This window comes from Colius striatus, chromosome 14 (assembly GCF_028858725.1).
Source record: "Colius striatus isolate bColStr4 chromosome 14, bColStr4.1.hap1, whole genome shotgun sequence".
NCBI lineage: Eukaryota > Metazoa > Chordata > Aves > Coliiformes > Coliidae > Colius > Colius striatus.
This window is the reverse complement of record NC_084772.1, coordinates 2,988,876-3,016,802: the sequence shown is the minus strand read 5'-3', so window position 1 is coordinate 3,016,802 and position 27,927 is coordinate 2,988,876. Positions and strand designations below refer to the sequence as shown.

The following is a 27,927-nucleotide window of genomic DNA, read 5'->3' as shown; positions in this document are numbered from 1 at the left end:
CACTCAGAGGAGTGCAGCTGAGCTCGAGCGATGCCGGGGCTGCTGCAGGGCTGCTCAGTGCTCCCAAACCCTCCTGCCAGGGCTGCAGGGCTCCAGTCCCCCCAAACCACAGGCACCTGCATGAAGCTCCTGGTGCTGCTTGTTTGCAACCTCCTGGCGTGGAGGGTGAGTGAGACGGGGTCAGACGCTCCGGAGAAGTTGTCCACGCTGGCTCCAGGAGGTAACTGGGAGAGGGGCTGGGGGGTTCTGCTGCTGGCAACTGATCTGAGGGGGGTACACCCTGAGCACCGTCCCCAAGGGCCAGGCCAGGTGGGCAGCGGGCTGACTGGGTGGGTGAGGAGCACCCAGGGATGACAATGGGGGGGTCTTGGTGAGTGATGAGGCTGAGGATGGAATGGGGTTGGGGCAGGGGGGACACAGAGCTGGGGATGGAATGAAACTTTGAGGGGAGAGGCTGGGGCTGGTGATGGGATGGGGCTGGTGATTGGATGGGGCTGGGAAAGGGGGGTGGGGGGCTGCTGATGGGGTCCAGCCTGGTGGTGTCTGGGTCCTGGCAGGACAGGGAGGGTGGGGCGAGGTGGGTACATTCCTAACAGTCTCAGCCCACCCGTGTGAGACAGGGGCTCAGCAGGCTGAACCCCCTGCAGCCCCTGCCCCTTTTGTGCTCCCAGCCCAAAAGCGCTTTCTTCTCTCTCCCTGAGTCTCCATGGAGACCCGGGTGCCTTCCCCGTATCCCGGGCTGCGGTCGGACCCTCGGGAGGACGGCTGCTGCCACGGTGCCCCCGGGGTCTGACTGCAGCAGGGGATATGGGGAAGGCACTCACACCCAACAGCCCCTGCTGTCCCCTCCCCAGCTCTCAGCGTTAAAGAGACCTTCCTGGTGCTCTCGCTGCACAACAAGCTGAGGAGCAAAGTGCAGCCTCCCGCTGCCAACATGCAGAAGCTGGTGAGTCCTCCCCAGGGCCATATCCCCACCTTAGATGTCCTCTCCACCTCCTGCTCTATGCCCAGGAAGGGTGGGCAGCCCATGAGTGTCACACAGTAGCTCGTTAAGAAGCTAACAAAGCAGAGAGCTGGCTGGTGTGGGACCCCTGGGAAAGGACACGCCACCAGCACTGTTAGACCCCCAACACACCAAAGGCAGGGTTGGCCCCTCAGGGACTCCCAGGAGGTCCTCATTGCCTCGTGATGGCCCTCAGTGTCTCTTGACCACCCCACACCTGTGTGCACTAAGGATAAGGCTGCTCCTTTGGGACCCCCTTTGAGGCCCCCCACGTCCTGTGATGCCCCTGGGTATCCCTCAGCCATCACCCACCTGCACAGGCCGAGGCAGGGCTGGTCCCATGGGGTCTCTTGCAGCCTCCTCCATGTCGACCCTCAGATATCCCCCAATCACCCCCTGGACTGACCTCCTCGGTGGTCTCCAAACACCCTCTGGCTGGTCCTCCAGCACCTGCCCCGGGGACCCTCCGTGGCTCACGGTGCCGGCTGCATCCGCAGGAGTGGAGCGAGGAGCTGGGGCGGGCGGCGGGGGCGCGGGCGGCCGCCTGCCTGGGGGGTCCCGCTCCGCCGCGCTCCCCGCAGCTGGGCTGGAGCGAGGAGCTGCAGCCGGCGGGCACCGGGGGCTTCGCGGCCGTGCTGGAGCGATGGTTCGCCGAGGGACGACACTACGACTACGGGACGGGACGCTGCGCCGCCAACGCCACCTGCGGCCATTACACCCAGGTGGGCGCGGGGAGCGCCGGGCGGGGCGGGGGGAAGCGCGGGGAGCCGGGCACAGCAGTGACGCGCGTTCTCCCGCAGCTGGTGTGGGCCACGGCCGGCCGGGTGGGCTGCGGGCGGCACCGCTGCGCCGGCGGCCGCGGACACAGCGAAGCCTTCGCCTGCGCGTACTCCCCGGGGTACGGGCGCGGGATCGGGGCGCGGGAAATGCGGGTGGGCGGGGCCTGAGCCGAGGGGGCGGGGTCATATGGCTCAGTGGGCGGGGCCATGGGTGCAGGGGTGTGTCCAGGAGGGGTGCAGTGGCCAATAGAAATGCGTGGTGCTAGGTGTGGGCGGGGCCTATCGAGGTCGTGGGCGTGGCATGGGAGGGGGTGTGTCCTGGCGGGGGACGGGGTGGCCAATAGGGATGGGCGGTTATGGTGTGGGCGGGGCCTGTCGCGGTTGTGGGCGGGGCCTTGGTGCGGGGGTGTGTCCTGGCGGGGGCGGGGTGGCCAATAGGGATGCGCGGTTATGGTGTGGGCGGGGCCTGTCGCGACGGCGGGGCCGTGGCTCGGTCGCCCCCAGCTGCCCTGGCCACAGGGGCAACTGGGAGGTGTCGGGGATGCCCGTGCTGCCCTACCAGCGCGGCCCCTGGTGCTCCCTCTGCACCGCGCGACTCTCCGGATGCTTCAAGTCCTGGGACCACGGTGGTGGGCTCTGCGGTGAGTCCCCACCCCCAGTCCCCCCACCGCCCCGCGCTGCCCCGGCTGCGCGCAGCCCTGACGGCCTCGCTGCCGCTCTGCACGCACAGAGGTGCCCAGGAACCCGTGTCGTGTGAGCTGCAGGAACGGCGGGCGCCTCGACATGAGCAGCTGCCAGTGCGCCTGTCCCCCCGGCTACACGGGCAGGTACTGCCAAGGTGAGAGGGGCACCCGTGACCCCCTCCTTGCCTCAGACGTGGGGGCACATGGCTACTGCGGTGCATGTGTGTGCACAGCTGGTGTCATGTGGGCACGCACAAGGTTGGGGCACGGCCAGCGTGGCATTCCCGGTGCCCGCAGCGGTGCCACACGTGTGCACCATCAGCTCCTTGCGCCGGAGCAGGGGTGGGCAGGGGCCGCCGCCTCCTCCGCAGCTCACGCAGCTCTCTGCCCGCAGTGAGGTGCAGCGGACAGTGCCTCCACGGCAAGCTCAGGAAGGAGGAGTGCTCCTGCCTCTGCGACCCAGGCTACGGCGGAGCTGAGTGCGGCAGTGAGTCTGCGCCCGCCCGCGCTGCCACGCGGGGGGACGGGGGGGGGGCAGTGGGGATGGCGAGTTGGGACCCTCCCCCCCAGCACGAGGCGGGGACTCACCCGCTCCCGCCTGTGCCCCCCAGCAAAGATTCGCTTCCCCTTCCACGCCTGTGATGTGCAGATCGACGGCGACTGTTTCATGGTGTCCCCCGAGGCCGACACCTACTATGGAGCCAAAACAAAGTGCCAAGTGAGCTCCAGGGATGCTCTGGGTGTCCCGTTGCAGCTGAAAAATGTCACCCGTGCTTGCAGCTGCCCCCGTGCATCACTCTGCTGCCTGGCACAGGTCTGGGCCACGTGGTTGGGGCTGACTTGCTCCCTTCCCCATAGGAGAAAGGGGCAATGCTGGCCCAGATCAGAAACCAGAAGGTCCAGGACATCCTGGCTTTCTACCTCAGCCGCTTGGAGACCGGCAACAGGGTGACAGACACCGACTTCGAGACTGGGAACTTCTGGATCGGTGAGCAACAGCCATGGGCAGGGTGCAGCATGCCCAGGCTGCAGGCAGCCCTGCCACCCCCTGCCACAGGTCTCACCTACAAGACATCCAGGGCTTCCTTCCGCTGGGACGTGGGTGAGCCGTCCTCCTTCAGCAGCTTCGCCTTCGGGCAGCCGGACAACCAGGGGTAAGTGCGGGCTGGATGTGGAAGGACAGCCAAGCTCTGCATGGGATGGCTGCGGTGCCACTGCCTTGGCCCTGCCCACCACCCTCCCACCCCATGGGGCACAGGTTTGGGAACTGTGTGGAGATGCAGGCAGCAGCAGCCTTCAACTGGAATGACCAGCGCTGCAAGACCCGAAACCGATACATCTGCCAGTTTGGTGAGTGGCCGGGAGCCCTCCTGCACCTTCCTGGGGGTGCTGAGCACTGGGGTGCCAGCCCCTGCCCAGAGCCCTGGATCCCTCCTGGCATGGGGGCACTGACTCTCTGTATCACATCACAGCCCAGGAGCACATCTCCCTGTGGCAGCAGGAGCCCTGAGTTGGCAGCCGTGGGCACTGGCCAGTGCTGGCTGCTGTGCTGAGCCCATGGCTCCAGAGGACCCCAGTGCTGTGCCAAACCCACACCATGGCTCAGGAGGACCCCAGTGCCACACTAAGCCTGGACCATGGCTCAGGAGGACCTTTCTCAGCTCTCCCACACAGAGCATAGGGCTGAGGAGACCTGTGGCCCTGGGACCTGGCAGGAAGGGCACCTGCTCTACATCAGCATCCCCAAACTGCCTTCTGCAGCCTCTCACCTTCCTTGTTTTCCTTTTCCTCCTGTTTTCAGACCTAGGGATAAGCACACGTGGCCAGGGGAGGGAGGGCAAGGGCCAAGCAAAGGACTACATGCCAGCAGGGCATCCCACATCCCCCTGCCCCAGCTGCCAGCATCCCCCCACCCAGAGCAACTCAGCCAAGCCAGGGCTCGTGTGCCCGAGGAGGCTGTGAGCCCCTTGTGTCTGTAGCACCATGTCCTGCCTCAGTGTCCCTCATTTCTTGGTGTCCTTCTCTCACTGGTAGGAACTCAGGTCTGTATTTCTACCTTACTCTGGTAAAAGACTGTATCATGTTGGAAAGAAACACCAATTTTTAAATCTTTGCTGTGGTTATTTGACTCCAGAACAGTTTTTACCTGAGGCACACGTTGCACCTTTGGTACCTGATGTGTGTGCTGCCTGACACAGCCCTGAACTCTTGGGGCTTTCTAGGATGCTGCCTGCCCTGCTGCTCAACCCCAAACCCCTAGGCCTGCCCTGCTTCTCAATGGAAGCCTTAATCACTGCTGGCAGCCAGGAGCAGCTCCTCTCTGTCCCCAGGAAGAACCAGCCCCCAGTGCTCTCTCCACACCCCTCAAGGAACAGCAGCAGGAGCAGAGGGGGGTGTCTGTGACACCAGTCCCCACGAGTGCATCCTCTGCCCAGAGCCACACAGGCAGAAAAACTCCATTTATTATTAAAAACCCCACAACAACAAGCCACATCTGTCACTGCAGCCCTGCCTGGGCACGAGGTCCAAGGGATGTGCAGTCTGTGCCACGCCATGGTTCCTGTGGTGGGCAGCTCAGCCTGAGGTCTCAACCCTGGGGCTGGGACCACCCTGGGTACGGTGTGGGGTCCCCACAGCGCAGGGGGCTGCTTGCACAGTGGTGTTGGGCAGAGTCCTGCAGCATGGAGCCTGTTCCTCAGGGGCTTGGGCTGCACAGGAGGCTGTTTGGGTCACTCGGGAAGGGTGTCCTGCAGCATGGGGGCTCCTCAGGCAGGCTCCAGGGTGGCTGGGGATGTCCTTGAGCCGGCCTCTTGGTTCCTCCAGCTATGTGTGCAGCTCCTTGGGCTCCCCAGCAGCATGAGGGCCGTTTCAGGCTGATGCCGGGGGGTTGTTTGGATCACTTGGGAAGGGTGTCCTGCAGCACGGGGGCTCCTCAGGCAGGTTCTGGGCTGCTCCAGGGTGGCTGGGGATGTCCTTGAGCCGGCCTCGATTCCTCCAGCCACGTGTGCAGCTCCTTGGGCTCCCGGGCAGCGCGAAGCCGTTTGAGGCCGGCGCCGGGCGCTGTTTGGGCAGGCTCGGGGCCGCCCCCAGCCGGAGAAGCGCTGTTTGGGCAGGCTCGGGGCCGCCCCCAGCCGGAGAAGCGCTGTTTGGGCAGGCTCGGGGCCGCCCCCCGCCGGAGAAGGGCGGTCCCCGCAGGCGCCCCCCGCGGGCGCTCAGGCGGTGGCGGTGGCGGCGGCGGCGTGGCGGCGGCGGGCGGCCCGCAGCAGGCTCTGCCGCAGCAGCGGGTACAGCCGGTGGCAGCCGTCCAGGCCGAGGCGCAGCGCCCGAGCCCAGGCGTCCGGGGAGCCGCCCCGGCCGCCGCCCAGCACGGCCGACACCTGGTTGAGCGCCGGCAGGAGGGCCACGGTGAGGCGGGCGGCCGCGCGGCGCTCCTCGGGCTCGGCCGGCTGCAGCAGCCAGGGCTCGGCGGGCCCGGGGCCCCGCGCCAGCGCGCAGCCCACCGCCAGGTCGTACATCTCCACGCCGGCGTCGGCCAGGGCGAGCCCCGCGGCGCTGATGGCGGCGGCCAGCGCCGAGCCGCCGTCCTGCAGCAGCAGCGCGCTGACGGCCAGGCGCGCCCGCGGGTAGCGGCCCAGCCGCACGGCCGGCTCCAGCGCCTCCCGCAGCGCCGCCGCCGCCTCCCGCTCCGCCTCCCGCTCCGCCGCCGAGCCCGGCCGCGGCCGCCGCCCGCGCCCCGCGAACGGCGCCCGCCGGAACTCGCACAGCAGCCGCCCCCCGGCCGCCGCGGCCCCGCCGGGCTCGGCCGCCTCCCGCGGGCCCCAGGCCGCGCACAGCACCTTGGTGCCGCCGCTCAGCTCCACGTAGGCCGAGCCCTCGGCCTGGCTCAGCAGCCCGGCCCGCGCGAACAGCGGCCGCAGGGCGCAGGGGTCCCGCGGGATGCCCCCCGCAGCCCCCTCCTCCTCCTCCTCCCGCTCCCCCGCGGCCGCTGCCCACACCTCGGGCGCCTGCGACTCGTCGGGGCCGCGCAGGCGGCGCTGCTCCAGCGGCATGGCGCGGCGGCACGGCCCGGCCTGGCTCCTCCTCCCGCCGCCCCGCCCGCCCCGGGACGCAGAGCCGAGGCGCAGCGCGGCACACGCGGCCTTTATTGGTGGAAGGGGCCGGGGGAGGGCGCAGGGACCGTCCCCTCCAACCCCCGCGCCCTCAGTTCTTGAGCTCGCCCAGGCGCAGCTCGGCGAAGGCCGTGGCGGCTCGCAGGGCCTCCTGCAGGCAGCTCACGTTCTTGCCCGTGGCCTGCGCAGAGACGTCCTTGCCCCCGCCTTTGCCGTCCATCAGCCCCGACACCTCCTGCACCCACTGGTTCGCCTTCAGGCCCTTGTTGGCGGTTTCCTGGCGGGGAAAGGCAACAACAAACGTGATGGAGCTCGACCTCGGCCCAGCCAGTGCTGGTACAGCTGGTGCAGGTGCAGGTGTGGAGAGGACCGAGGCTGGCAGCACAGCCCCCAGCAGCACAGCCCCCAGCAGCACAGCTCCCAGCAGCACAGCTCCCAGCAGCACAGCCCCCCAGCAGCACAGCCCCACAAGCAGCACAGCCCCATAGCAGCACAGCCCCCCAGCAGCACAGCCCCCCAGCAGCACAGCTCCCAGCAGCACAGCCCCCCAGCAGCACAGCCCCCCAGCAGCACAGCCCCACAAGCAGCACAGCTCCATAGCAGCACAGCCCCCCAGCAGCACATCCCCCCAGCAGCACGGCCCCCCAGCAGCACGGCCCCCCAGCAGCACAGCCCCCCAGCAGCACAGCCCCAGCAGCACAGCCCCCCAGCAGCACAGCCCCCAGCAGCACAGCCCCCAGCAGCACAGCCACCCACAGCAGCACGGCCCCCCAGCAGCACAGCCCCCCAGCAGCACAGCCCCCCAGCAGCACAGCCCCTCAGCAGCACAGTCCCATAGCAGCACAGCCCCCCAGCAGCACAGCCCCATAGCAGCACAGCCCCCAGCAGCACAGCCCCCCAGCAGCACAGCCCCATAGCAGCACGGCCCCCCAGCAGCACGGCCCCCCACAGCACAGCCCCCAGCAGCACAGCCCCCAGCATCACAGCCCCCTAGCATCACAACCCCCCACAGCACAGCCCCCCAGCAGCACGGCCCCCCAGCATCACAGCCCCCCAGCATCACAGCCCCCCAGCATCACAGCCCCCTAGCATCACAACCCCCCAGCAGCACAGCCCCATAGCAGCACAGCCACCCACAGCACAGCCCCCCACAGCACAGCCCCATAGCAGCACAGCCCCCCAGCAGCACAGCCACCACAGCACAGCCCCCCAGCAGCACAGCCCCCAGCAGCACGGCCCCCCAGCAGCACGGCCCCCCAGCAGCACGGCCCCCCAGCAGCACACCCCCCCAGCAGCACAGCCCCCCAGCAGCACAGCCCCATAGCAGCACAGCCCCCAGCAGCACAGCCCCATAGCAGCACAGCCCCCCAGCAGCACAGGCCCCCAGCAGCACAGGCCCCCAGCAGCACAGCCCCCCAGCAGCACAGCCCCATAGCAGCACAGCCCCCCAGCAGCACAGCCCCCCAGCAGCACAGCCCCCAGCAGCACAGCCCCCCAGCAGCACAACCCCCAGCAGCACAGCCCCCCAGCAGCACAGCCCCTCAGCAGCACAGCCCCATAGCAGCACGGCCCCCCAGCAGCACAGCCCCCAGCAGCATAGCCCCAGCAGCACAGCTCCAGCAGCACAGCCCCCCAGCAGCACAGCCCCCCACAGCACAGCCCCCAGCAGCCCAGCCCCCCAGCATCACGGCCCCCCAGCATCACGGCCCCCCAGCAGCACAGCCCCGCAGCAGCACAGCCCCATAGCAGCACAGCCCCATAGCAGCACAGCCCCCCAGCAGCACAGCCCCCCAGCAGCACAGCCCCCCAGCAGCACAGCTCCATAGCAGCACAGCCCCCCAGCAGCACACCCCCCCAGCAGCACACCCCCCCAGCAGCACAGCCCCCCAGCAGCACAGCCCCCAGCAGCACAGCCCCCAGCAGCACAGCCCCAGCAGCACAGCCCCCAGCAGCACAGCCCCATAGCAGCACAGCCCCCCAGCAGCACAGCCCCCCAGCAGCACAGCCCCATAGCAGCACAGCCCCCCAGCAGCACAGCCCCCCAGCAGCACAGGCCCCCAGCAGCACAGCCCCATAGCAGCACAGCCCCCCAGCAGCACAGCCCCAGCAGCCTGGCCCCCCAGCAGCACAGCCCCCCAGCAGCACAGCCCCCCAGCAGCATAGCCCCATAGCAGCACAGCCCCATAGCAGCACAGCCCCCAGCAGCCCAGCCCCCAGCAGCACAGCCCCATAGCAGCACAGCCCCCCAGCAGCACAGCCCCCCAGCAGCACAGCCCCCCAGCAGCACAGCCCCCCAGCAGCACAGCCCCTCAGCAGCACAGCCCCCCAGCAGCACAGCTCCATAGCAGCACAGCCCCCCAGCAGCACACCCCCCCAGCAGCACAGCCCCCCAGCAGCACAGCCCCATAGCAGCACAGCCCCATAGCAGCACAGCCCCCCAGCAGCACAGCCCCCCAGCAGCACAGCTCCATAGCAGCACAGCCCCCCAGCAGCACAGCCCCCCAGCAGCACAGGCCCCCAGCAGCACAGCTCCATAGCAGCACAGCCCCCCAGCAGCACACCCCCCCAGCAGCACACCCCCCCAGCAGCACAGCCCCGCAGCAGCACAGCCCCATAGCAGCACAGCCCCATAGCAGCACAGCCCCCCAGCAGCACAGCCCCCCAGCAGCACAGCCCCCAGCAGCACAGCCCCCCCTCAACAGCACAGCCCCCCAGCAGCACAGCCCCCCAGCAGCCTGGCCATACCTGGGGCACCTGGCACATGCACACGATCCTGCCCGCTTCGTTGTCCACAGTGAAGAGCATGGTGGCTGTCTGGGGGGAGTGTGTCTTGAACAGCTTCAGGGATTCGTTCAGGGCCTGCAGGAGGACAAAGGCACTGCAGCACCGGCCCCTCTGCTCACACCCAGCCCAGCTCCAGCACCCCCGGGGGCTGCAGGGGTCCTGAACCAGCGCCCTGCAGCTCCTCCTCCCAGACACGGACACCAAGGTCATTGCTCTATCCACTCAGCAAAGGCTCAAGACCCACCTCCCACCCCTGTAAAGCCACAGGGTGGGACACAGTGTCCCAGCTGTCCTCCTCATCGCTGCAGGGGGCTGGCAGAGACATCCCCAGGTGATCAGAGACCACCCAACTGCTCCTCAGGCCCCAGGAAGGCTGCTGAGGAGACACCAGACCTGCCCCTACCTTTGCTGAGGCCCCACTCTCCATCTCCATGATGACCAAGGGCTGGTTAGGGTGACTCTCAATGACTTGCTTGGTCTTCTCCAGCACCTGAGGACAGCAGTGGTGGGATGTTAGAGCACACACACTGTGTGTGGGCACAAGAACCACCCTGGCAGAGCTTCCCTGCAGCTACCAGAGACCCCCTCAAGGTGCCTGAGCACACCCGTGGCCCTGGAGCAGCCTCACTCTGCTGAGCCAGGAACAACACACAGAAAGGAAGAAGGGAAAGACCTTTAAGATCAAGTCCAAACTCTGCACTGGCCATGCAGGGGGCCCCCAGGGAGCCCTCCCAGCCCCCTCACACTGTCCTTCACTCCCCCCCAGAAGCTCACTCGTTTCTGGAGGTCAGCTTTGCTCGCTCGGTCCAGGTCGTCCATAACCTTCTTCAGTGCTTTCACAGCCTCCCTCAGCTCATCTTTCTGCCACTGAGGGATAACAGCAGTGGCCAGTGTCTGCAAAACAGGAGGTGGAGAGGGTTAAAGGTACTGGTGGCCACACAGGAGAGGCTGCACCGTGCTCAGGAGCCTCACAGGCCTCAACTGGCAGAGCCCAGTAAGCTCCCAGTGCCCCAGGCAGGAGCAGGAGGCTCAGCCTGGGCCTCATCCAGCGCAGGCAATGGAGGCCCCATCCCCTTTGGGAAAGCAGAGCACTGCTACCATTCCTCACCTCGCTGAGATCCGTGATCTCCTTCTGCACATCCTTGTTGGGAGCTGTCTGGACCTTCACCTTGGCCTCCAGGGCTGACAGCAGCTTCCTGAGGCTGTCGACTTTCCTGAGGGCCTGGCAGAATACGACCCGAGTTAGGGCAGGCAGGGAGAGGGGACAGGCTGGGCTCGGGGCCACCCTCCCCAGGAGGGCTGAGCAAGGCTCCAGACCCAGGATGCTGCTCAGTAGCTCCTGAGGAAGCAGCAGAGCCAAAGCAGGCAGCACTTGGCCAGAACCAGGGGGTGATGCTGGCAGACAGGCTCCCCAGACTCGTCTTTGCCAGAAGGAACGCTGATATCCTCTCAAGAGAGAAAACCTTCTCCTCCCCAAGCCCCTGCTCTAGGGGGCACCAGCCCAGGACCTCTGTACCAGAGGACTGGATTGTCAGGCTGCACAACCCTCCTGCCAGAGCTCTGGATCAGCAGCCCCTTGCAAGGCAACCTGAGCTAACCCCACAGCCCCCTTAGGCCCAGCCCAGGCCCCCCCAGCACAACAGCTACAGCCTGTGCTAACTGCAGCATCCTTCCAGAGCCCAAGCCACAGGTCCCTCAGGCACCCACACCAGCTCTCCTTGGGCAAACACAAAGGAAGGGGGCCCTGGCACAGGGCTGGGATCTGGCTATGCACGTGTCCACGGCTTCCCAGGCTCCCTCCTGCCTCCTCTCACCTTCCTGGCCTCGGCCCCTGTGACTGCAACTATCCTCCGGATGCCTTTGGCAATTGCTTCTTCTGACACGATCACAAAGGGACCAGCGTGGCTGGAGTTCTGCAAGTGCCTTTGGAAAGAACCCCAGAAGACCCACAGGGAGAGTTTAGAAGCCCACCTCCCCATCTCATCATGGAAACAAGAGACCCCCTCCTCCTGCCAGGGTGATGCAGCGAGCGTGGGGCCAAGCAGAAACCCCCAGCTGGACACTCAAAGCGAGGTCAGGGTCCCAGGGCTGTGCTCCCAGCACTGAGGCAGCAGTGGTGGGACGTTAGAGCACACACACAGTGTGTGGGCACAAGAACCACCCCAGCAGAGCTTCCCTGCAGCTACCAGAGGCTGCCCCGAGGTGCCTGAGCACACCCATGGCCCTGGAGCAGCCTCACCCTGCCGAGCCAGGAACAAAACACAGAAAGGAAGAAGGAAAAGACCTTTAAGATCATCAAGTCCAAACTCTGCACTGCCCATGCAGGGGGGCACCAGACACAGCTCCTCCACACCGTCCCTGGGCAGGGACAGCACGCTGGCAGCTCCCCTGGCTGCAGAGGGACTGGCAGTGCAAAGCCAAGTCACCCCTCACCAGCAGCACAGCTCAGGCTCCACAGGGACCCCTGGCATCCCCCCCAGCCCTGCTGCCTGGCACAGCCCCTGCAGGTACTCACGTGCCCCCACAGAACTCCACAGAGGTGAGGGAGCCGGCGGGGCCCGAGGGGTCGTCCAGCAGCTGCTCCACGGGGACACCCACCGAGACCACGCGCACAGGGTCGGGGTAGGTCTCATCAAACACGGCCCGCAGCCCCTGGATGGCTTTGGCTGCTGCCAGAGGGCACTCCTTGGCAAACACAGGCTGCAGGGGACAGCAAAGGGGAGCCAAGGCCTGTGAGCTGAGGGCCCCTTTCCCCAGGCAATCCCGATCCCCTCTGATCCTAAAAGGGAAGCTCTGCATCCCGCCTGAGCGGGGGGTTGTTGAGCTGCAGGGAGCCCAAAGGCACTCACAGCTGCCCCATCTTCAAAGCTGCTGTGTTCTGCTCAGACTCTCCTGTCCCTTTGCATGGTTTCTAACCCCAGACCCCTGAGCAGGGCACAGGGTCCTTCAGGGTCTGTTCTGACACGGTTGGCACAAGGCAGAACAGCTCTCTTGCCTCTCTCTCTCTTGCCACTGAGGACACTCCACTGGGGCACCTGGGTGCACACAATAAATCCAACCAGGCCCATAAAACTACTCTGCCAAACTTCTTGGCTCTTGTAGCTAACGTGGCACCAGAGCAGCCATGGAAACGCTGCAGGCCTAGAGAGAGCTCAGTATCAACACACAGAGCAACCTGCACAGGGCTTTCCCTCTCAGAGGTGATGCTGAGCCACACACAGCACTGCAGCAGCAGCTCAGAAGGCTCCTGCTGGGCCAAGCTCCCAACATCCCACACCACCCAAAAGCTTAAGAGCTGAGGTGTGTCTTTCTGACTATCCCACCCCAGCAGCCATTCCCACCTTGGCCTCCTGGATCATCTGGTTGGCAATGCCTTCAACCCTCTTGATGTCCTGTGTGGAGAGGGCTCCCTTGGAGGTGAAGTCGAAGCGCAGCCTGTCTGGGGCCACGAGGGAGCCCCTCTGCTCAGCCTCCCCCAGCACCGAGCGCAGCGCGAAGTTGAGGATGTGTGTGGCCGTGTGGTTGCTCATGATGGGCCTCCTCCTGCCCTGGGGGGGAAGCCACTGTTAGCTGAGGCCTGCACAGCCCAGCCACACTCACCTCTGGCAGCAGCAGCTGAGCTTAGGGAACCTGAGTGTTGTTTGGGTTGGCAAAGCCCCTGAAGCTGCTGCAGTCCCAGCCCTCCCCTCACCCTGCCCAGCCCAGCCCTGGCCCTCAGCACCTCAGCTCCAGGGCTTTGGGATCCCTCCAGGGCTGGGCACTCCCCCAGCTCCCTGGGCAGCCTGGCACAGGGGCTCACACCCCTCTCAGGGAAACAGTTCTGCCTCAGCTCCAACCTCAACCTCCCCTGGGGCAGCCTGAGCCCATTTCCTATTGTCCTGTCACTTGTTACTGGAGAGACCGACCCCCAGCTCCCTGCAGCATCTTGTCAGGGAGTGTCACAGTACTCCTGTCTCCCCTCAGCCTCCTCTTCTCCAGGCTCAACACCCCCATTCCCTCAGCCCCTCCCCAGCAGACTGGAAGGGCCACACAGCTTTCCTGCATCACCTGCTGCAGGGAGAGCAGGCCCCAAACTCCAGAGTAGCACCAAAGAAAAGAAAGGAGAGGAAATCCAGGGCCATGTGTTACACTGTGTCATAACTCACCTCATCTATAGACAAGTGGACCTGATCTCCCACTTTGAGGCTCCCATACAGAGTTCCTATGTGCAGCACGTAGCCTCCTCGGACCTGCACGTTCTTCACTGTGAACTCTGTTTTCTGTACAAAGAGGAAAATGCAGCAAGTGAGCAGGGAGAGGAGCCAAGGACAGACAGACAGTCCAGCCAGAGGTCTGAGCTACAACTGGAAAGGTCTCAGCTGAGAGCCAGAGTGGTGTGTGTGTGTGACAGGAGAAAGCTGAGACTCCCCAGGCACTGGGAAGAACTCAAGCAGAGAAGGGAATGACAGTGGGGCAATGGTTATGGGACACAGAAGAGCTGAGAGAGCTCTCCAGCAAAGCTCCAAGCCACTGTCCTCCTGCACAGCAACTCCAGCACCACTCCCACAGGCACCCAGACTCTGCAACACAGAGCTCAGTTCCCAAAGAACTCCATGGAAGTGTTCCACGTGCTCCATGGAAGAGGCAGAGCTTCCTCCCTGCAGATCCTGCTGCAAACAATGCAGGGAGAGCAGCCCAGGCTCCTGCTGCCTCTGAGGAACGAGGTGCAGAGCTCCAGAGCTGGCATTAGAGCTGGCTCTGGTGTTAAGGCCACTGGTCAAGGACACAGCTCATGTGTCCTTGTGTGCCTTCCTGCAGAGAGCTCCCCAGCACAGCTCCAAGGCACCATCCCTCCTGCACAGCAACCCCAGCACCACCCCAACGGGCACCCAGACACTGCAACACAGAGCTCAGTTCCCCAGCAAACAAAGGGAACAAAACCCCAGCTGTGCTGCAGCCCTCAGAAGAACCCTGTGCACAGCTTGAGCCTTCCTGGCCCTGTGCCCAGCCCCACTCACATCCTCCCTGCCGTCGTCCTCCCTGACCATGAAGCCCTGGTCGTAGCTCTGCCCGCCCTGCTCGGCGTAGAAGCAGGTCTGGTCCAGCACTACCCCACACTCCTGGCCTGTGGATGCCTCCTCCACAAAGTGCTTCTCCCTGCGGATGGCTTTCACTGTGGCCACGAGGCTCCCAAAATCTGTCAAAGGGGATGACAGGCAGTGTCAGGGCAAGAGGGAAACCTTTGTAAGCCACACAGGGGAGCAGAATGTGCCAGCAGCAGCTCCCAGCCTCTGCAGGAGCTCAGGGCAGCCACCACGGCTGCAGGGGGTGTGGACAAAGAATGAGGGTAACAGGGAGTTGGAGAAGAGGGAACTTCATTCAGTGCTCTCCAAGGCAGGAACTGGTACTTCCTTCCACATAGGTGCAGTGAAAGTCAGCAGCACACATGGCTACAAGCCTGGGGCCTCCTGAATCTCCACCAAATGGGGGGATTATCAGGAAGAGCCAGAGCAAGTGAGCCAAGGGCCCTCTAACAGGCCCAGCAGAAACTGCAGCACCCTGCAGTACTGGCAAAGGAGCAGCTGAGAAACACAAACACAGGAGCATGGAGACACAGAGCTCCAGGGAACAGGAACCCTCTAAAGTTGGCAACACCAGATCTGAATGGTACAGCAGCCCCTCAACACTCTGCCCTTCTCCTTCCCTGACCAGCTTGTGACAAGCAGGCTACTCACCCCCACACACTCCCCCTCCCAACCTCCCTGCCCCAGGAAAGCTGAGCCTGGCAGGGGAGATGGGAGGTATGTGCCAGGAAGCACAGTGTGGCTCTGCAGAGGTGTTTTCCTACCATAGGTGCCACTGGGATCTGCAGTGTAGCTGTATTTTGGGGAGTCATCAGTTGCCTCCAGCCCTCGTGCCCGCAGCTCTTCGATGGCGTAGATGTCCAGCATGAGCAGCTCCTCCCCTCCTGTACCCTTGCCCTGGGATTTGAGCTGCCAACAACAAGCACTGAAGTCTGAGCAAGCCCAGCTCAGGCCTGGCCCGTGCCCATCAGGCTGGCTGCATGCCTCAGGTTCACAGCTCTGCCCTGGCAAGCCGTGTGCCAGCACCTGCAGTGCCCTCATCCCTTCTGCCTTCAGATGAGGCTGCTCCAGTGTTGCTGGCACGTGGGCAAAGCAGGGCTGAGCCCAGCAGGCAAGCTCAGTACCCAGGCAGCAGGTCAGTGCCACTCACTGCTGCTGCTGCAGGGAACATGCCAGGAGAGGCACCTGAGCTGCAGGGGCAAGCTCAGTACCCAGGCAGCAGGTCAGTGCCACTCACTGCTGCTGCTGCAGGGAACATGTCAGGAGAGGCACCTGAGCAGCAGGCCTGTCTGCACACTGCTCCTCAAATGAGGGGGCCCCAAATCCCCCCATGCAGAGCAGGAGAGTGGGGATGTGCTCCCAGCACTCCACCAGCTCTGGCTGAAGGCTGAGCTCCAGGCTCCAGTCTTCACTGTGTTAGTGATTGAAACCAGCCCCAGGTGCACACAACACATTCCATAACAAGTGGAGAAGAGGAGGCTGAGGGGGGACAGGAACACTCTCTAACTCCCTGATAGGGGGCTGTGGTGAGGAGGGGTCAGTCTGTTCTCTCTAGTAATGAATGACAGGTTGAGAGGGAATGGGCTCCAGTTGCCCCAGGGGAGGTTGAGGTTGGAGCTGAGGCAGAACTGTTTCCCTGAGAGGGATGTGAGCCCCTGTGCCAGGCTGCCCAGGGAGCTGGGGGAGTGCCCAGCCCTGGAGGGATCCCAAAGCCCTGGAGCTGAGGTGCTGAGGGCTGTGGGTCAGTGCTGGGCTGGGCAGGGTGAGAGGAGGGCTGGGACTGCAGCAGTTTCAAGGGCTTTTCCAACCCAAATGATTCTGTGAACTTCAGTGCCATGTCCTGGCCTTTCCCCCAGGGCAGGTGAGGTGTGAGCAGACCCCCGTGAGAAAGGAGCAGCCTGATGAGAGCAGAGGCCAAGGCAGGGACTCCCCTGACTTAGGGAGCAGCTCCCCCAAGGCTGTTGCCCACCTGTGCATTTCTCTTCTCCTCCTCAAAGGCCTCCATGTCCACAGCCAGACCCTTCTCCTCTGCTATCAGCCCCGTCAGATCCACAGGGAAGCCGTATGTGTCGTACAGCAGCCAGGCAGTGTCACCTCCAGAGAAAAAGCAGAGCAGTCAGCACTCCTGTGCCACCAGGCACTGCTCCTTCCCTGGCTCTGGGGATCACCTCCCTCTCCAAGGCACCTCTCTGACAGCTCAGACATCACACTGTCCTCCTGGCCTTGGGTAGCTGACAGACCTGAGCAACTGAACACAGGCCAGAGGAGACTCCAGCTCTGACCCCCACACCTTCCACCTCTCGGTTCCCAGCCCAGCTGAGCTCCAGCTCACTCCCAGACAATATTTGGTGCACCCAGACAGAAGTCACAGCCTTACCAGGGATGATTTTACTGTCCCCCAGGCTCTGGATCTTCCTGTCCAGGATGCGACGCCCCCTGCTGAGCGTCTTCAGGAACTGATCCTCTTCTTCATTGATAATGTCCTTCACCATATCAGGGTCCTTCTTCAGCTCAGGAAAGGCCTCTCCCTGCAGACCCGAGGATAAATCCATGGACACCTGCACACCTCAGCAGAGGAAGTCTTGAGCAGACAGAGGGAAGCAGAGGAAGAACTTACCAGTGACTGCACCACCACATCAACCAGAGTAGCAAAGAAGCCTTTGGGGGCGTTGAGCTTCTCGTGGGAGTAGCGCACAGCCCGCCGGAGAACGCGCCTCAGCACGTACCTGTGGAGCAGCACAGCCCCTGATACAAACCTTACAGCTCTGAGGTGTCCTCAGGGCATCCCCCAGCACCCACCTACCAGCACCCCCTCTGCCAGGACTCAGAGCACAGAGCTCTCTCAGGTAGCTGCTCAGCACAGCAGCAAACTGGAGGCGATATGCTGTGCCCCAGCTCCCAACTCACTGTGGCACCTGCAGTACAGCCCCCTGGCACAGACAGCACTGCACCAAGCAGGGCTCTGTGCCTGTGTGCCCACAGCCATCCTTCCAGGGGGCCAACACAGCAGGAGTGGCACTCCCCAAGAGCCCTCAGACCCATGGGTCTCAGCCTTTCAGGTCAACACCGCTGCAGGACGCTGCCACTGCTTTCAGAACAGTCTCAGGGACAGTTGAGATGCCAATCCCACTCGGGGAAGCGGTGCTGGGCAGAATGGGAGCAGCAGCAGCAGTGCAGCAGCTCCCTGCTCACCCTCTGCCAGTGTTGTCAGGCCTGCCCCCATCAGCCAGGGCCAGTGTGATGGTCCGTGCGTGGTCGGCCAGCACGCGGTACGCCATGTCTATGCCATCGGTGTCCTCAGCGCCCACCTGCCCCAGGTAGGGCCTGGCCCCCGTGCCCTGTGGAGAGGAGAAGGCAATGGGCAAAGGGACAGTGAGGACCAACGTGGTAGAACAAAAGGGAAGGGTCTCAGAAGCCAAGCCCACTGCCTGCAGCTCCTGAGGAGGCACTTTGCTCTCAGAAGGAGCTGCGGGGCTCTGCGTGATGCCACAGCCTGTTCCTGCAGACCCAGCACCTGCAGGGACCCAGCAAGTCCAACACCAGAAGGAAGAAAAGCTGATTTATCCCAGCATTAAAAGCCCAGGACAGAAGAGAGAAGGACAGAGTGCAGGGAAATCATCCCTTTTGAATGCTGGCTCAAGGACTCCAGGCCTGGAATGACTTTCCCAGCCAAGAAACTGTTCAAGTTGTGTCAGGTGAGAAACAGTCTGAGCTTCCCCCTGTTTTTATCCAGCCCCAAGGGAAAGATGCTGCTGTACCAAAGCAGTGCTTGCACATGGTGCAAACCCCAGGCAGAGTCCCTGCAGGCAGGCTCCCAGCACACTGCAGGAGGAAGACAAGGACACACAAGCTGTGTCTCATCAGTGGCTTCAACACCAGAGGAAGCCCTCTAATGCCAGCTCTGGAGCTCTGCACCTCGTTCCTCAGAGGCAGCAGGAGCCTGGGCTGCTCTCCCTGCGTTGTTTGCAGCAGGATCTGCAGGGGGGAAGCTCTGCCTCTTCCATGGAGCAAAAAACCAGGAAGACACAGCAACAGCACCCTGGTTCTGCAAGAGTCTGTCAGGATTTATGGCAAAGACCTCCTCTCCCAGGGGGTTTTGTGCAGATCAGCGTGTTCTGGGTGTGAGGCTGAAGGACAAACCCTGATTCTGGGTTGGCAGGACCATGTGCTCCCTACCACATGGCAGAAAGATGGCACTTGGCCATAGGGGACTGCAGAGCATCTGAGGACAGAGGCAGCAAGTTCTGTGTTCCCCCCTCAGCCAAGCACAAACCCGAGGGGCTCACAGGAGCTGGGAGAGTGGAGATGTGCAGATATAAGTCCCCTGTCCCACAGCTCTCCCCAGGGATTTGAGGAAACTCCTGCAGCTGGGTCGAGCCCAGATCTCATCTCCCCTGCTCATACCTTCTGGATGGCTTCAAAGTAAGGAAGGAAGAGGTCAGTGTCATAGTTGGACATCTTGTTCTGCAGCACAGAGACCAGCCTCTCCAGGCCCATCCCAGTGTCAATGCTTTTCTTAGGAAGAGGTTTCAGTGTCCCATCAGCTTCCCTGTCCAGCCACAAAAAGAAAGATGAGTTGTTATGGATGGAGGCTCTGCAGGGGCAATCCCACCTCTCTCCTCAGGTCCATGAGACTTTGTTCCCTGTGACTGATGACATGGGCCCACACACAAGCCATACAAAGGTCAACAAGACCCTTGATGATAGGTTAGATATGCAGCAGGATGGCACTTACCACCTACCACACTCCTGGCAGGTCAACTGAGAAAGTGCTTCCAGTCTGTCCCCAAAGCCAGAGTGACCAACCTCTTCTGGACAGGTGGGTCACAGAAACACAGAATGGTTTTGGTTGGCAAAGCCCTTGAAGCTGCTGAAGTCCAACCCCTCCCCTCACCCTGCCAAGCCCATGACTAACCCATGGCCCTCAGCACCTCAGCTCCACAGAGCTTTGGGATCCCTCCAGGGCTGGGGACTGCAGCCTGGGGAGGGAAGCAGCTCTGGCTCACCTGTTGAACTGTATGAACACCAGGTTCCAGATCTCCAGGACGTTGGGGTCATCCTGGTTGACCAAGTGGGAGGCGTCTCTGTCCCCGATCCGGTCGTAGTGGATCTCGCTGCAGGGGCCACAGGGGCCTGTGTCTCCCATTTCCCAGAAGTTATCCTTCATGTTGCCAGGCAGAATCCTGCCCTCTGCCAGCCTGGAACAAGAAACTCTTTCTCAGCAACACAGACTAACAGCAAGGCAAGAATCCCCCTCCCTCCAACCAAAGGGCTACACCAGGGAAGCCTCAGCTCATTAATTCTCTAGGTGAGCAGATGGATTGTGATTGTCTCAGGACAGTCCAATCCCAGTGCCTAACTCTCAGGATCCCTGCTGAGGACAAGCAAGTGAACAGTGGCTGCTGGCACTTGTCCCAGCTGGAGGCAGAGGCCTGCAGGACAGCCCAGCAAAGCCACCAGTGAGAAGACAGGAGGATCTCTGACTTTAACACACGTGAGGCAGGTTTGGGGCAGAGTGTCAGGACTGAGGTTTAGAAACCACCAGGTTCAAAGAATCAGACACACTCTGAAGGAGCAGGGCCCCAAACAGTGGCTAAGGGCAACAGATGACCCTCTAACACAATGCAGTGACTGTGGAGGTTGGCAGGGGAGGAGGCAGCCAGTGCAGGTCACAGCCAGGAGTGTCTGCTTGCCCTGAGCAGCACCTGCCCACACTGTGCTGGACACTGATCTGACCCAGCCAGGCACTCTTGATGTTCTTAAGCTTACACAACAGACTTTGAAATGAAAGCTCTTGGTGTCTTCTACCTAATGACCATGCTTCCCTTGGGTTTTGCAGCTCCACCAGCCTGCAAGTGTCATTTGTCACACTTGAGCTTTGTTAAACCTTCCCGTTACATGTGCCACCTCCTCTGAGTGACAGCTGCTCATCAAAACACATCCCTTCCTCAGCCAAGGGCCTTACCCCAAATCCAACCATATCTGCTTGCACTCCAGGTCTGGTTGCAGTCCTGCAGCCTCATTCCCACCAAAGTAAGTGGCATAGAGCCTATCAACAGGGATGCCAAACTCCTTGGTGAGAAGGTCCAAGGCCAGCTTACAAGCAAGCTCCTGCAGAAGGAAAGGTGAGGTCAGCAAGTGGTGGCTGTGGCAGTGCTGGGCTAAGAGTTGAACTTAAAGGTCTTCTCCCACCCCAACACCTCTATGAGGGAATGTGAAGGGAGCTTCCCTTCTACATGCAGAGCACTGGCTACTGTAGGTGTCAGCAGCTCAACAGACAAAAGCTTTCAGACCTCTGATGTAAGGAAGAGGTAAATTAATATATGCAGTGAACAGGGCACAAGAAACAAGTCATATGGCTTTCCAGATGCAGACAAGTTAACTCCTGGCATGTCCCCTGCCCCTAGAAAGCCTCTTGGTTCTGCTGCTATCCTGTATTCCTAACATCCTCTTTCTACAGAGATGCTTGAGGAAGGGCATCATTACTTCATGATCACTCCTGTCTGAAGCTCTGTCATAATCACTCAGCACATGCAGCTCCAGGACAGTCACTGAAACCTCTGCCTGAAGACTCCAAAGGGGCAGAGTTAATGTAATCAGCTTTGCAAACCTTAAGTAATTAATCTAAGAATATTCCACAGGTCAGGGCTGCTTCCAAGCTCTTCCATTACAAAAGAGCCACACACATACCTCAGGAACCCCTCTGTGCCAAGATACTTTCCTTCCTCTTGGCAATCACTCTGCTGAGTTCACAGAAACAGGGAACTCTGTGCAAGAGATTCAGAACTGCCCCTAGCCCCTTCTACCTTGAAATAATCCCCAAAGGACCAGGAGCCCAGCATCTCAAAGAAGGTGTGGTGGTAGACATCCTTCCCAACATCATCCAGGTCGTTGTGCTTGCCCCCTGCTCGGATGCACTTCTGACTGTTGGTGGCTCTGCTCAGCTTGGCCAGAGGGTGTGAGGGGTCAATGGTATTGAGGAAGATGGGTTTGAACTGAGAGGAAAGAAAGAAAGAGAGATCAAGAAGAGCACCTTCATACAGAAGCCTGCTGTCTGCTGCCTGTGAGGAGGCTGCAGCACTCCCACGTGTTCCTGGAGCCCACCAAACCCCAGGATTTCCAAGGGGACTGAAAGCAGCTGGATTCCCAGTTGACAAAAAGCCCTCAAAGAGTGACTGAGAAGCATGTGGTGATCTCCAGCAGAGCCACAACATCTGTGGGCTGTGCCAGAACCAGCTGCAGTGCAAAGGGTCAAGGGAGGGAGACTGGCAGTGCTCCAGTGGCTGCACCATCAGCCCAGCAGACACAGGGGCCTCCCCCTGCGCTCCTGACAGCTGGGACAGAGCACACAGGACTCCAGCAGACACACCAGCCACCTCTTCCTGACCAGAAGGAAGATGGAGAGGACAACAACAGTTTTCCCCTGCAAACAGCTCAGCGGGTTTCACCTGCCCCAGGCCATGTTCATAAGGAGCACAGTACCAGAGTGAGGGTCCTACCTGGTTCATCCCAGCATTGGCAAAGAGCAGTGTGGGGTCATCCAGGGGGATTGTGGAAGATGAGTGCACGTAGGTGTGCTGGTTTGCCTTGAAGAAGTTGATGAAGCGTTGCCGGATCTGGCTGGCTGTCAGGGTCACTTCCATCTTGCAGCTGCCAGTCACAGCTCTCCAAAGCCACAGAGGGAAAGCAGCAAGGCCTTGGTGCAGTCTGGAGAAACAACAAATGAGGCTCTCAGGGGGTGTGAGCTCAGGCAATGACAGCCCAGTTGCTGCCTCCCTCTCCTGAGAGGGTCTCCCCACACTCCTCAGTCCTGCCATCACCAAATAGCTCTGGCCCAACCCCAAATCTCCTCTCCCCTGACCTCTCTGACTTCTAGAGCTCTGCCTCAGGTTACCTGCTCCTGGAGAACACGTGGGTTTCAAATACCACGTTTACCTGATGTGGGACAGCAAGAGGCTGTGTCTGCCTTGCTGAGGACACGGGGAGCAAGAGGGGGTCTGCCGAGTCCTAAAAGCACTCAGGCTGCTCCCCGAATGGCCGGGCGTGGAGGTGCCCTCTGAGCATCACCCCTCCCCCGCCTCAGGCAAGATCAGCTCCAGGGACGCCTGGAACCTTCCCGGAGAGCAACCGCATCCCCTCCCGCACCGGCTGGAGCCGAGCAGCTCCCAGACATCGAACGCTGCCGACAGCTGCTCCGCAGTGCGGTTCGGCGGAGCGCCGGGCTCCCGCAGCTCCCGCACGGCGATGCCTCGAAGGCCTCTGCGCAGTCCCCCCCGGCCCGGAGCGCCCGGGGAGCGCCGCGGCGGCCCTGCGGAGCGGCCTACAGCCGGCGGGACAGGCAGCGCCGCCTCTCGCGGCCCCCGGCTCAGCCCGCCCCGGCCTCCCTGTGCGCGGGGACCCTCCGCAGGGCCGGCGGCGGCAGGACCCAGCGCAGCCCCCCCCCACCCCCCCCCCCGGTACCTCCCGCGCGCCGCCGGTCCCTCGCGCGCGCCGCCGCCGCCCCGGCCCCGCCGCAGCGCTCGCCCCGCCCCCCGCGCTGCCGCAGCCTCCCATTGGCTGCACGCCGGCCCCGCCCCCGCGCCGCCGCAGCCTCCCATTGGCTCCACGCCGGCCCCGCCCCCCGCGCCGGCTGATGCAATGGCGGGGGCGCGGCGCTCACGTGACGCGGCCGGGCTGAAGCCGCGCAGGGAGCCGCCATTGGCGCGGGGTTGGGGTTGGGGCCGTGCTCGGCGCTGTACCGTCAGCACCGGCCGTGCCGGGGGCCGCTGGAGCCTCTGCCTGAGTCAGGCTGTAGAGTCACACAATCACAGAGTGGTTTCGGCTGGCAGAGACCTTTCAGCCCATGGAGTGCAGCCTCTGTCCCAGCCCATCAGCCACCAGCCCATTGCCCTCAGTGCAACACCCACCTGCCTCTGAAACCCCTCCAGGGACGGTGACTCCAGCAGCTCCCTGGGCAGCTCCTTCCAATGCCTGACAGCCCTGGCAGCACAGAAACTCCTCACACCCAGCCTGAACCTCCCCTGGGGACACTTGAGGCCGTTTCTCCTGTTCTATTGCCTGTTACCAGGGAGAACAGGCTGACCCTCACCTGGCTCCAGCTGCCTTTCAGGTCGTTGTAGAGAGAAGCTCTCCCCTGAGCCTTCTTTTCTCCCAGATCCCTCAGCCCTTCCTCAGCTGAGACATGCTCCCAATCCTTTCCCATCTTGGTAGCTGCCCCTGGATCCTCTCCAGCACCTCCTTCTGTAGAGAGGGGCCCAAAACTGGACACAGAGACAGCTACTCTCTGTTGCTATTAAATAGATGATTAAAGGAGAACACCTGCTCTGTGATGAAGAAGCATCTTTAGAGCTACCCATGAGCCCCAGCTGGCAGCATGTGAGGGCAAAGGTGTGTTTACTTTGCTCACCAAAGCACAGCCAACAGCAAAGGGGCATCTCGGGGGCCTGACCACTAAATGAACAACCTTTACTGAAGCACCTACACCCCAGACTGCCAACAAAGCCCCCAAACCAGCTGTAAGGCTATGGAAAAATTCAACAGCTCCTCGTGAGTGTGGGCAGCAGGTGGAGGGAGGTTCTGCTCCATCTCTGCCCTGCTGAGGCTCAGCTGGAGTCCTGTGTCCAGTTCTGGGCTCCCCAGCTCCAGAGGGACAGGGAACTGCTGGAGAGAGGCCAGGGCAGGGACAGCAAGATGATCAGGGGACTGGAGCATCTTCCTTCTGAGGAAAGGCTGTGGGACCTGGGGCTGGAGGAGACTGAGGGGGGAGCTCATTGATAGTTAGAAATGTCTCACTGGTGGGTGTCAGGAGGTTGGGGCAGCACTTGTTTCTGTTGTATCCAGTGACAGGACAAGGGGTGATGGGATGAAGCTGGAGCACAACAAGTTCCACTGAAACACAAGGAGAAACTGTGTCAGTGTTTGAGTGAGGGAGCCCTGGCCCAGGCTGCCCAGGGAGGGTGTGGAGGCTCCTTCCTTGGAGGGCTTCAAACCCCACCTGGACACGTTCCTATGTGACCTGATCCTGTGTGACCTGCTTCTGCAGGGGGAGTGGGCTGGATGATGTCTAAAGGTCCCTTCCAGCCCCCACCACTCTGTGATTCTACAAAGTGCACAAGACCCACCCCTTCCTTTCAGTCTCCGTTTTTTGTTTTCTCTTTCTCACCCTTATCTTCTCATTTTATCCAAGGAGATAAGAGTTTGTTCCTTCAGCACACCTGGCATAGCACTAGAAAGCTGCTGCTCCCACGTGCTCAGCAAGAGCAATTCAATCATTCCCCAAAGCGAGTGATTGAAAGATCCCTCAAGTGTGGTGGAGCCTTGAACTCTGCTTGACCTTTATCCCAACAGAAGCCACTAAAAAGCACCTTGTGCTATGTCCTGCAGCTGGCCAGGAGTGCCCCCTTGAATCCCAAAGCCTCATCCCCTCACCTACAGCAGATTATCTCATCAAAATCTCCCCAAATGTTTCCGTGATACCTCTGCAGGGCTCTGTGCTGCACATGGCAAGGTGGTGACAAGTCCCAGCCCACTCAGATAATTGCTTACCACCAGAAAGGTGTACCAAATACTCCATGCAGGGAGTCTTCAGCCTGGGAAACATTTGCTAAGCCAGTCTTGCCTAAGCATGAGAATAGAAACACAGTTTGACTGAAACATCTGGCAGTTAAAGCAGGGCCAGAGCTGCAAAACAACTTAAGTGAAGCAAAAGCCCTGGAGATGCTTCACCCCTACCAGCACTGCTTCAGGGGTTTCTGGTTGCATGCAAAGGGTTGCCCCACAACTTGGCCTGAGGATCTCTAGGCATGGGGAAGCTGAGCCTGCAGGTTATCTCCCAAGCCTTTTATCCCTTCTGCACCCCTCAGCTCCTCTGTCAGCTCCAAATCCTCGTGGCTGACAACGTGAGGCAAAAATGAAAACAAACCACCCACACAAAGGAAAAGTGGAGAGGGGGGATTTTTGCACACAAAGAGCTGCACAGCTGTGGGAAGTTGCACTGATGAACATCAATTTAAGCCCAGATTGTTAGAAAAGGCAAAGAGAGCTCTGAGGGATCAGCCTGAACCAGAAAAGAGCTTCATGGGATTCAGTACCCAGACAAGTGTCGCCCCCTGCTGTCAGCAGCTCGTGTAGCTGCTGTGCCACACAGGAGAAGCTGAAGAGCTTCGTGAGGTTGTTTCCTCACAGATGGTGCCTTGTCCTTAAAATGTGCCCATCCAGCTGTGCTGGGACCTGGTGGGAGCTGGGTGTGCAAGGAATGAGCAGTCCTTGTGTAATGAGAAACACCTTGAATACAGAAGACAAATAGAGTTTATTTCTTCTTACCAGTAGCCCCCATATGACCAGAGAGGAGCTGAATTATGTTACTCAGCTAAGGCCACACAACCAAGAGGTGAGGACACACTGCTGCTCATTTCTATGTGCTTACCATCCTGACATGGATCTTTCTGGATAACACCGGTTCATACAGAGCCATTCCAGCCTTCCAGAGGGTGCTGTGGGACCTCTTGGGGCTCTCCTCCACTTTGCTTCTTGCCTTGGCAGAGTGAACATGCCCAACATCTGAGAGGTTGCAGCTGAAGGACCAGACCGTGAATGTTCTCATCAGCAACACGGGTGTCAGGTTGCAATGCCAAGCTGTGTGCCTGGGATGCTCGGGAGATGCTCAGGACATGCTCTCTGTGTCTGCTGATAATGCAATTGGGCCAGCCTGTGCCGGTGATGTGCAGAGGGATGGAGCCTCCTGCCTGCCGGCTCCTCCCTCTGCACGATTGCTCCGCTCACCCTCAGCCCGCCCGAGGTGCCCTTTGCAGCTCCTGTCCCCTTCCTAACGCCCCCGTGTGTCCCCCTGCTCCAGAAGCACCAGGAGCCGATTCCTCTCTGCAAACACCCACTTGGGCAGCTTTGGCAGCCCCAGGAACTGCTGCACCAGCCCCAGCCCAATTCCCCAGTTGGCCCCGGTCACCAGGACAGAGTGCACGGCCAGCTCTCCCATCTTGCTTCTCCTGCAGCTTGCACTGGCTGCCCAGCTCACTCCTCCTGCCTTACATCATGTTCCATGGTCACCCCACCCTCTCAGAATTGGCACAAACGTTTGGCTCCAGGTAGAATCTCTGCAGCTCTTTGAACTCTTGGCTACAGGTCCTGGCTGGAAGCCAGCCCTTGTAATCACAGGGCAACAATGACTTGGCATTTTTCAGGCAGACTCAGCTGACCTTGAGAAACCTGTCCCTAGAATCCTGGAGCCACCAGCCTGGCCAGGAGAGGCTGTTGTGTGTGTGGAGGGCAGGAGCAGCACATGGGAGCTCAGGTGGGCTTCACAGCTTCACAAGCATCCTGCTTGCTGCATGGGCTTTCTGCATTGTCAGCCAAAGCTGACTTGAGGGCTCAGTTCTGGACCTGCCTCATGCTCTGGCTGCCTCCAAGTTGCAATGGAGGGGAGGATGCTGCCACCAGCCCCATTCAGTGGCTGTATGCACTGGTGCCTCTTCTCTATGTGCCATGGCCTGGTCCAGCTGCACAAGGGATGGAGCCTTCCACACTGTCCTGCCTTCATCAGGCTCTGCCCCAGGTCACAGTGCACATTAACCCAGCACAGGAGGGGTTTTCACCAAATCACCACAGAGCACATCCAGCTGTGAGTGTCACACCTCTGACAAACACTCTCATCGATAGCAGTCACTTGTTTCCTCGATATGCTGACTAAATATACATTGAAGGAAGGAGCTGAGTCACCAGCCCTGGAGATAACCAGGAGGTGTGTAGCTGCAGCACTGAGATACGTGGTTTGGAGGTGAGTGTGGCAGTGCTGGGTTCATGGTTGGACCTAACGGCTTTGAAAGTCATTTTCCCTCCCAGCCTGGAGGTGGTTGTTACATCAGCCAGAGAACAAAAGGAGAGGAGCAAAGTGGCCCCTGCAGCAGGACAGCACAGGCTCCAAGAAGGGGCCAGCAGCTTCAGGCAGGACTGCTGCAGAGCAGCATGTTGAACCCCACACTGACAGCTCCTGGGGGATGAGCACTGTGGGAGGGCAGGTGAGATGGGTGCAGATCCACAAGCGTGGCTGCTCCCAGTGCTGTCAGCTGAGGCTGGGCCAGAGCCTGGAGCCACACTGCTGCCCCATGCCCCTCACACCCCTGCACACACCTGATGCCTCAGTCACGTGTGGCATGGGAAAGCAAAGAGCTCCTGCAAATACAAAGCCCAGCTCTTCCTGCCCCTCAGCATCATCCACATCACGCTGAAGCTGCAGCAGATCCTTCCTGCCCATGAGTCCTTCCACAAACACTCGCACTTGATTTTGCTTCTGGTGTGTCTGAGTGACTTGTACCCACTTTGCTCTAGAAAGAGCCTGTAAGAGCCAGCAGGGACTCTACCCTTTACCCACACAAGTAGCTGGGCAGCACCAAAGGCAGAGCATGAACTTTATCTCAGTTTAGGGAAAAAGAGTAGCTCCAATAAATTGCAGGTTCAAACGGTGCTACTTACTGTTTGCAGACACAAGTTTAT

The 27,927-nt window shown here is 61.4% G+C and overlaps 3 protein-coding genes across 5 annotated transcripts; 1 reads left to right on the top strand and 2 right to left on the bottom strand.

Moving 5' to 3' along the window:
- The first annotated feature begins 120 nt into the window (after positions 1-120).
- LOC133626683 (C-type lectin domain family 18 member A-like) lies at positions 121-4,004 on the top strand. The gene is made up of 12 exons (XM_062007238.1): positions 121-220; positions 855-946; positions 1,501-1,725; positions 1,804-1,901; positions 2,302-2,423; positions 2,513-2,620; positions 2,860-2,952; positions 3,077-3,183; positions 3,324-3,453; positions 3,523-3,619; positions 3,724-3,815; positions 3,938-4,004. Exons 1-12 carry the CDS (start codon positions 121-123, stop codon positions 3,973-3,975), a joined length of 1,302 nt encoding a protein of 433 aa, XP_061863222.1. The 3' UTR covers positions 3,976-4,004.
- Positions 4,005-4,909: 905 nt separating this feature from the next.
- EXOSC6 (exosome component 6) lies at positions 4,910-6,535 on the bottom strand. The gene has a single exon (XM_062007239.1). It carries the CDS (start codon positions 6,512-6,514, stop codon positions 5,678-5,680), a length of 837 nt encoding a protein of 278 aa, XP_061863223.1. The 5' UTR covers positions 6,515-6,535; the 3' UTR covers positions 4,910-5,677.
- Positions 6,536-6,589: 54 nt separating this feature from the next.
- Positions 6,590-22,937, bottom strand: AARS1 (alanyl-tRNA synthetase 1). Of its 3 annotated transcripts, none has more exons than XM_062007236.1 (21): positions 22,882-22,937; positions 21,921-22,128; positions 21,228-21,416; positions 20,387-20,532; positions 19,428-19,619; positions 18,826-18,970; positions 17,614-17,759; positions 17,039-17,147; positions 16,799-16,949; positions 16,391-16,515; positions 15,186-15,330; positions 14,356-14,534; positions 13,504-13,617; positions 12,700-12,906; positions 11,874-12,058; positions 11,173-11,281; positions 10,467-10,580; positions 10,133-10,252; positions 9,762-9,848; positions 9,320-9,433; positions 6,590-6,851 (listed from the first exon to the last, which is right to left on the bottom strand). In XM_062007236.1, exons 2-21 carry the CDS (start codon positions 22,062-22,064, stop codon positions 6,666-6,668), a joined length of 2,907 nt encoding a protein of 968 aa, XP_061863220.1. In that variant the 5' UTR covers positions 22,065-22,128; positions 22,882-22,937; the 3' UTR covers positions 6,590-6,665. The 3 variants fall into 3 exon arrangements, with proteins under 3 accessions (XP_061863220.1, XP_061863221.1, XP_061863219.1); XM_062007237.1 differs by lacking the exon at positions 22,882-22,937 and adding an exon at positions 22,567-22,809; XM_062007235.1 differs by lacking the exon at positions 22,882-22,937 and adding an exon at positions 22,357-22,557.
- Positions 22,938-27,927: the final 4,990 nt, after the last annotated feature.

What these genes read in the sequence shown, in the direction of transcription:
- LOC133626683 (XM_062007238.1), top strand. Translation starts at nt 121, where the DNA reads ATGAAGCTCCTGGTGCTGCTTGTTTGCAACCTCCTGGCGTGGAGGGTG. An exon ending in CCACGGTGGTGGGCTCTGCG is followed by an intron (nt 2,424 to 2,512) that starts GTGAGTCCCCAC and finishes CTGCACGCACAG; the next exon opens with AGGTGCCCAGGAACCCGTGT. An exon ending in CCGATACATCTGCCAGTTTG is followed by an intron (nt 3,816 to 3,937) that starts GTGAGTGGCCGG and finishes ATCACATCACAG; the next exon opens with CCCAGGAGCACATCTCCCTG.
- EXOSC6 (XM_062007239.1), bottom strand. Translation starts at nt 6,514, where the DNA reads ATGCCGCTGGAGCAGCGCCGCCTGCGCGGCCCCGACGAGTCGCAGGCG.
- AARS1 (XM_062007236.1), bottom strand. Translation starts at nt 22,064, where the DNA reads ATGGAAGTGACCCTGACAGCCAGCCAGATCCGGCAACGCTTCATCAAC. An exon ending in ACTTTGAAGCCATCCAGAAG is followed by an intron (nt 17,760 to 18,825) that starts GTATGAGCAGGG and finishes TCCTCTCCACAG; the next exon opens with GGCACGGGGGCCAGGCCCTA. An exon ending in TCCACTTGTCTATAGATGAG is followed by an intron (nt 12,907 to 13,503) that starts GTGAGTTATGAC and finishes CTTCCCCCCCAG; the next exon opens with GGCAGGAGGAGGCCCATCAT.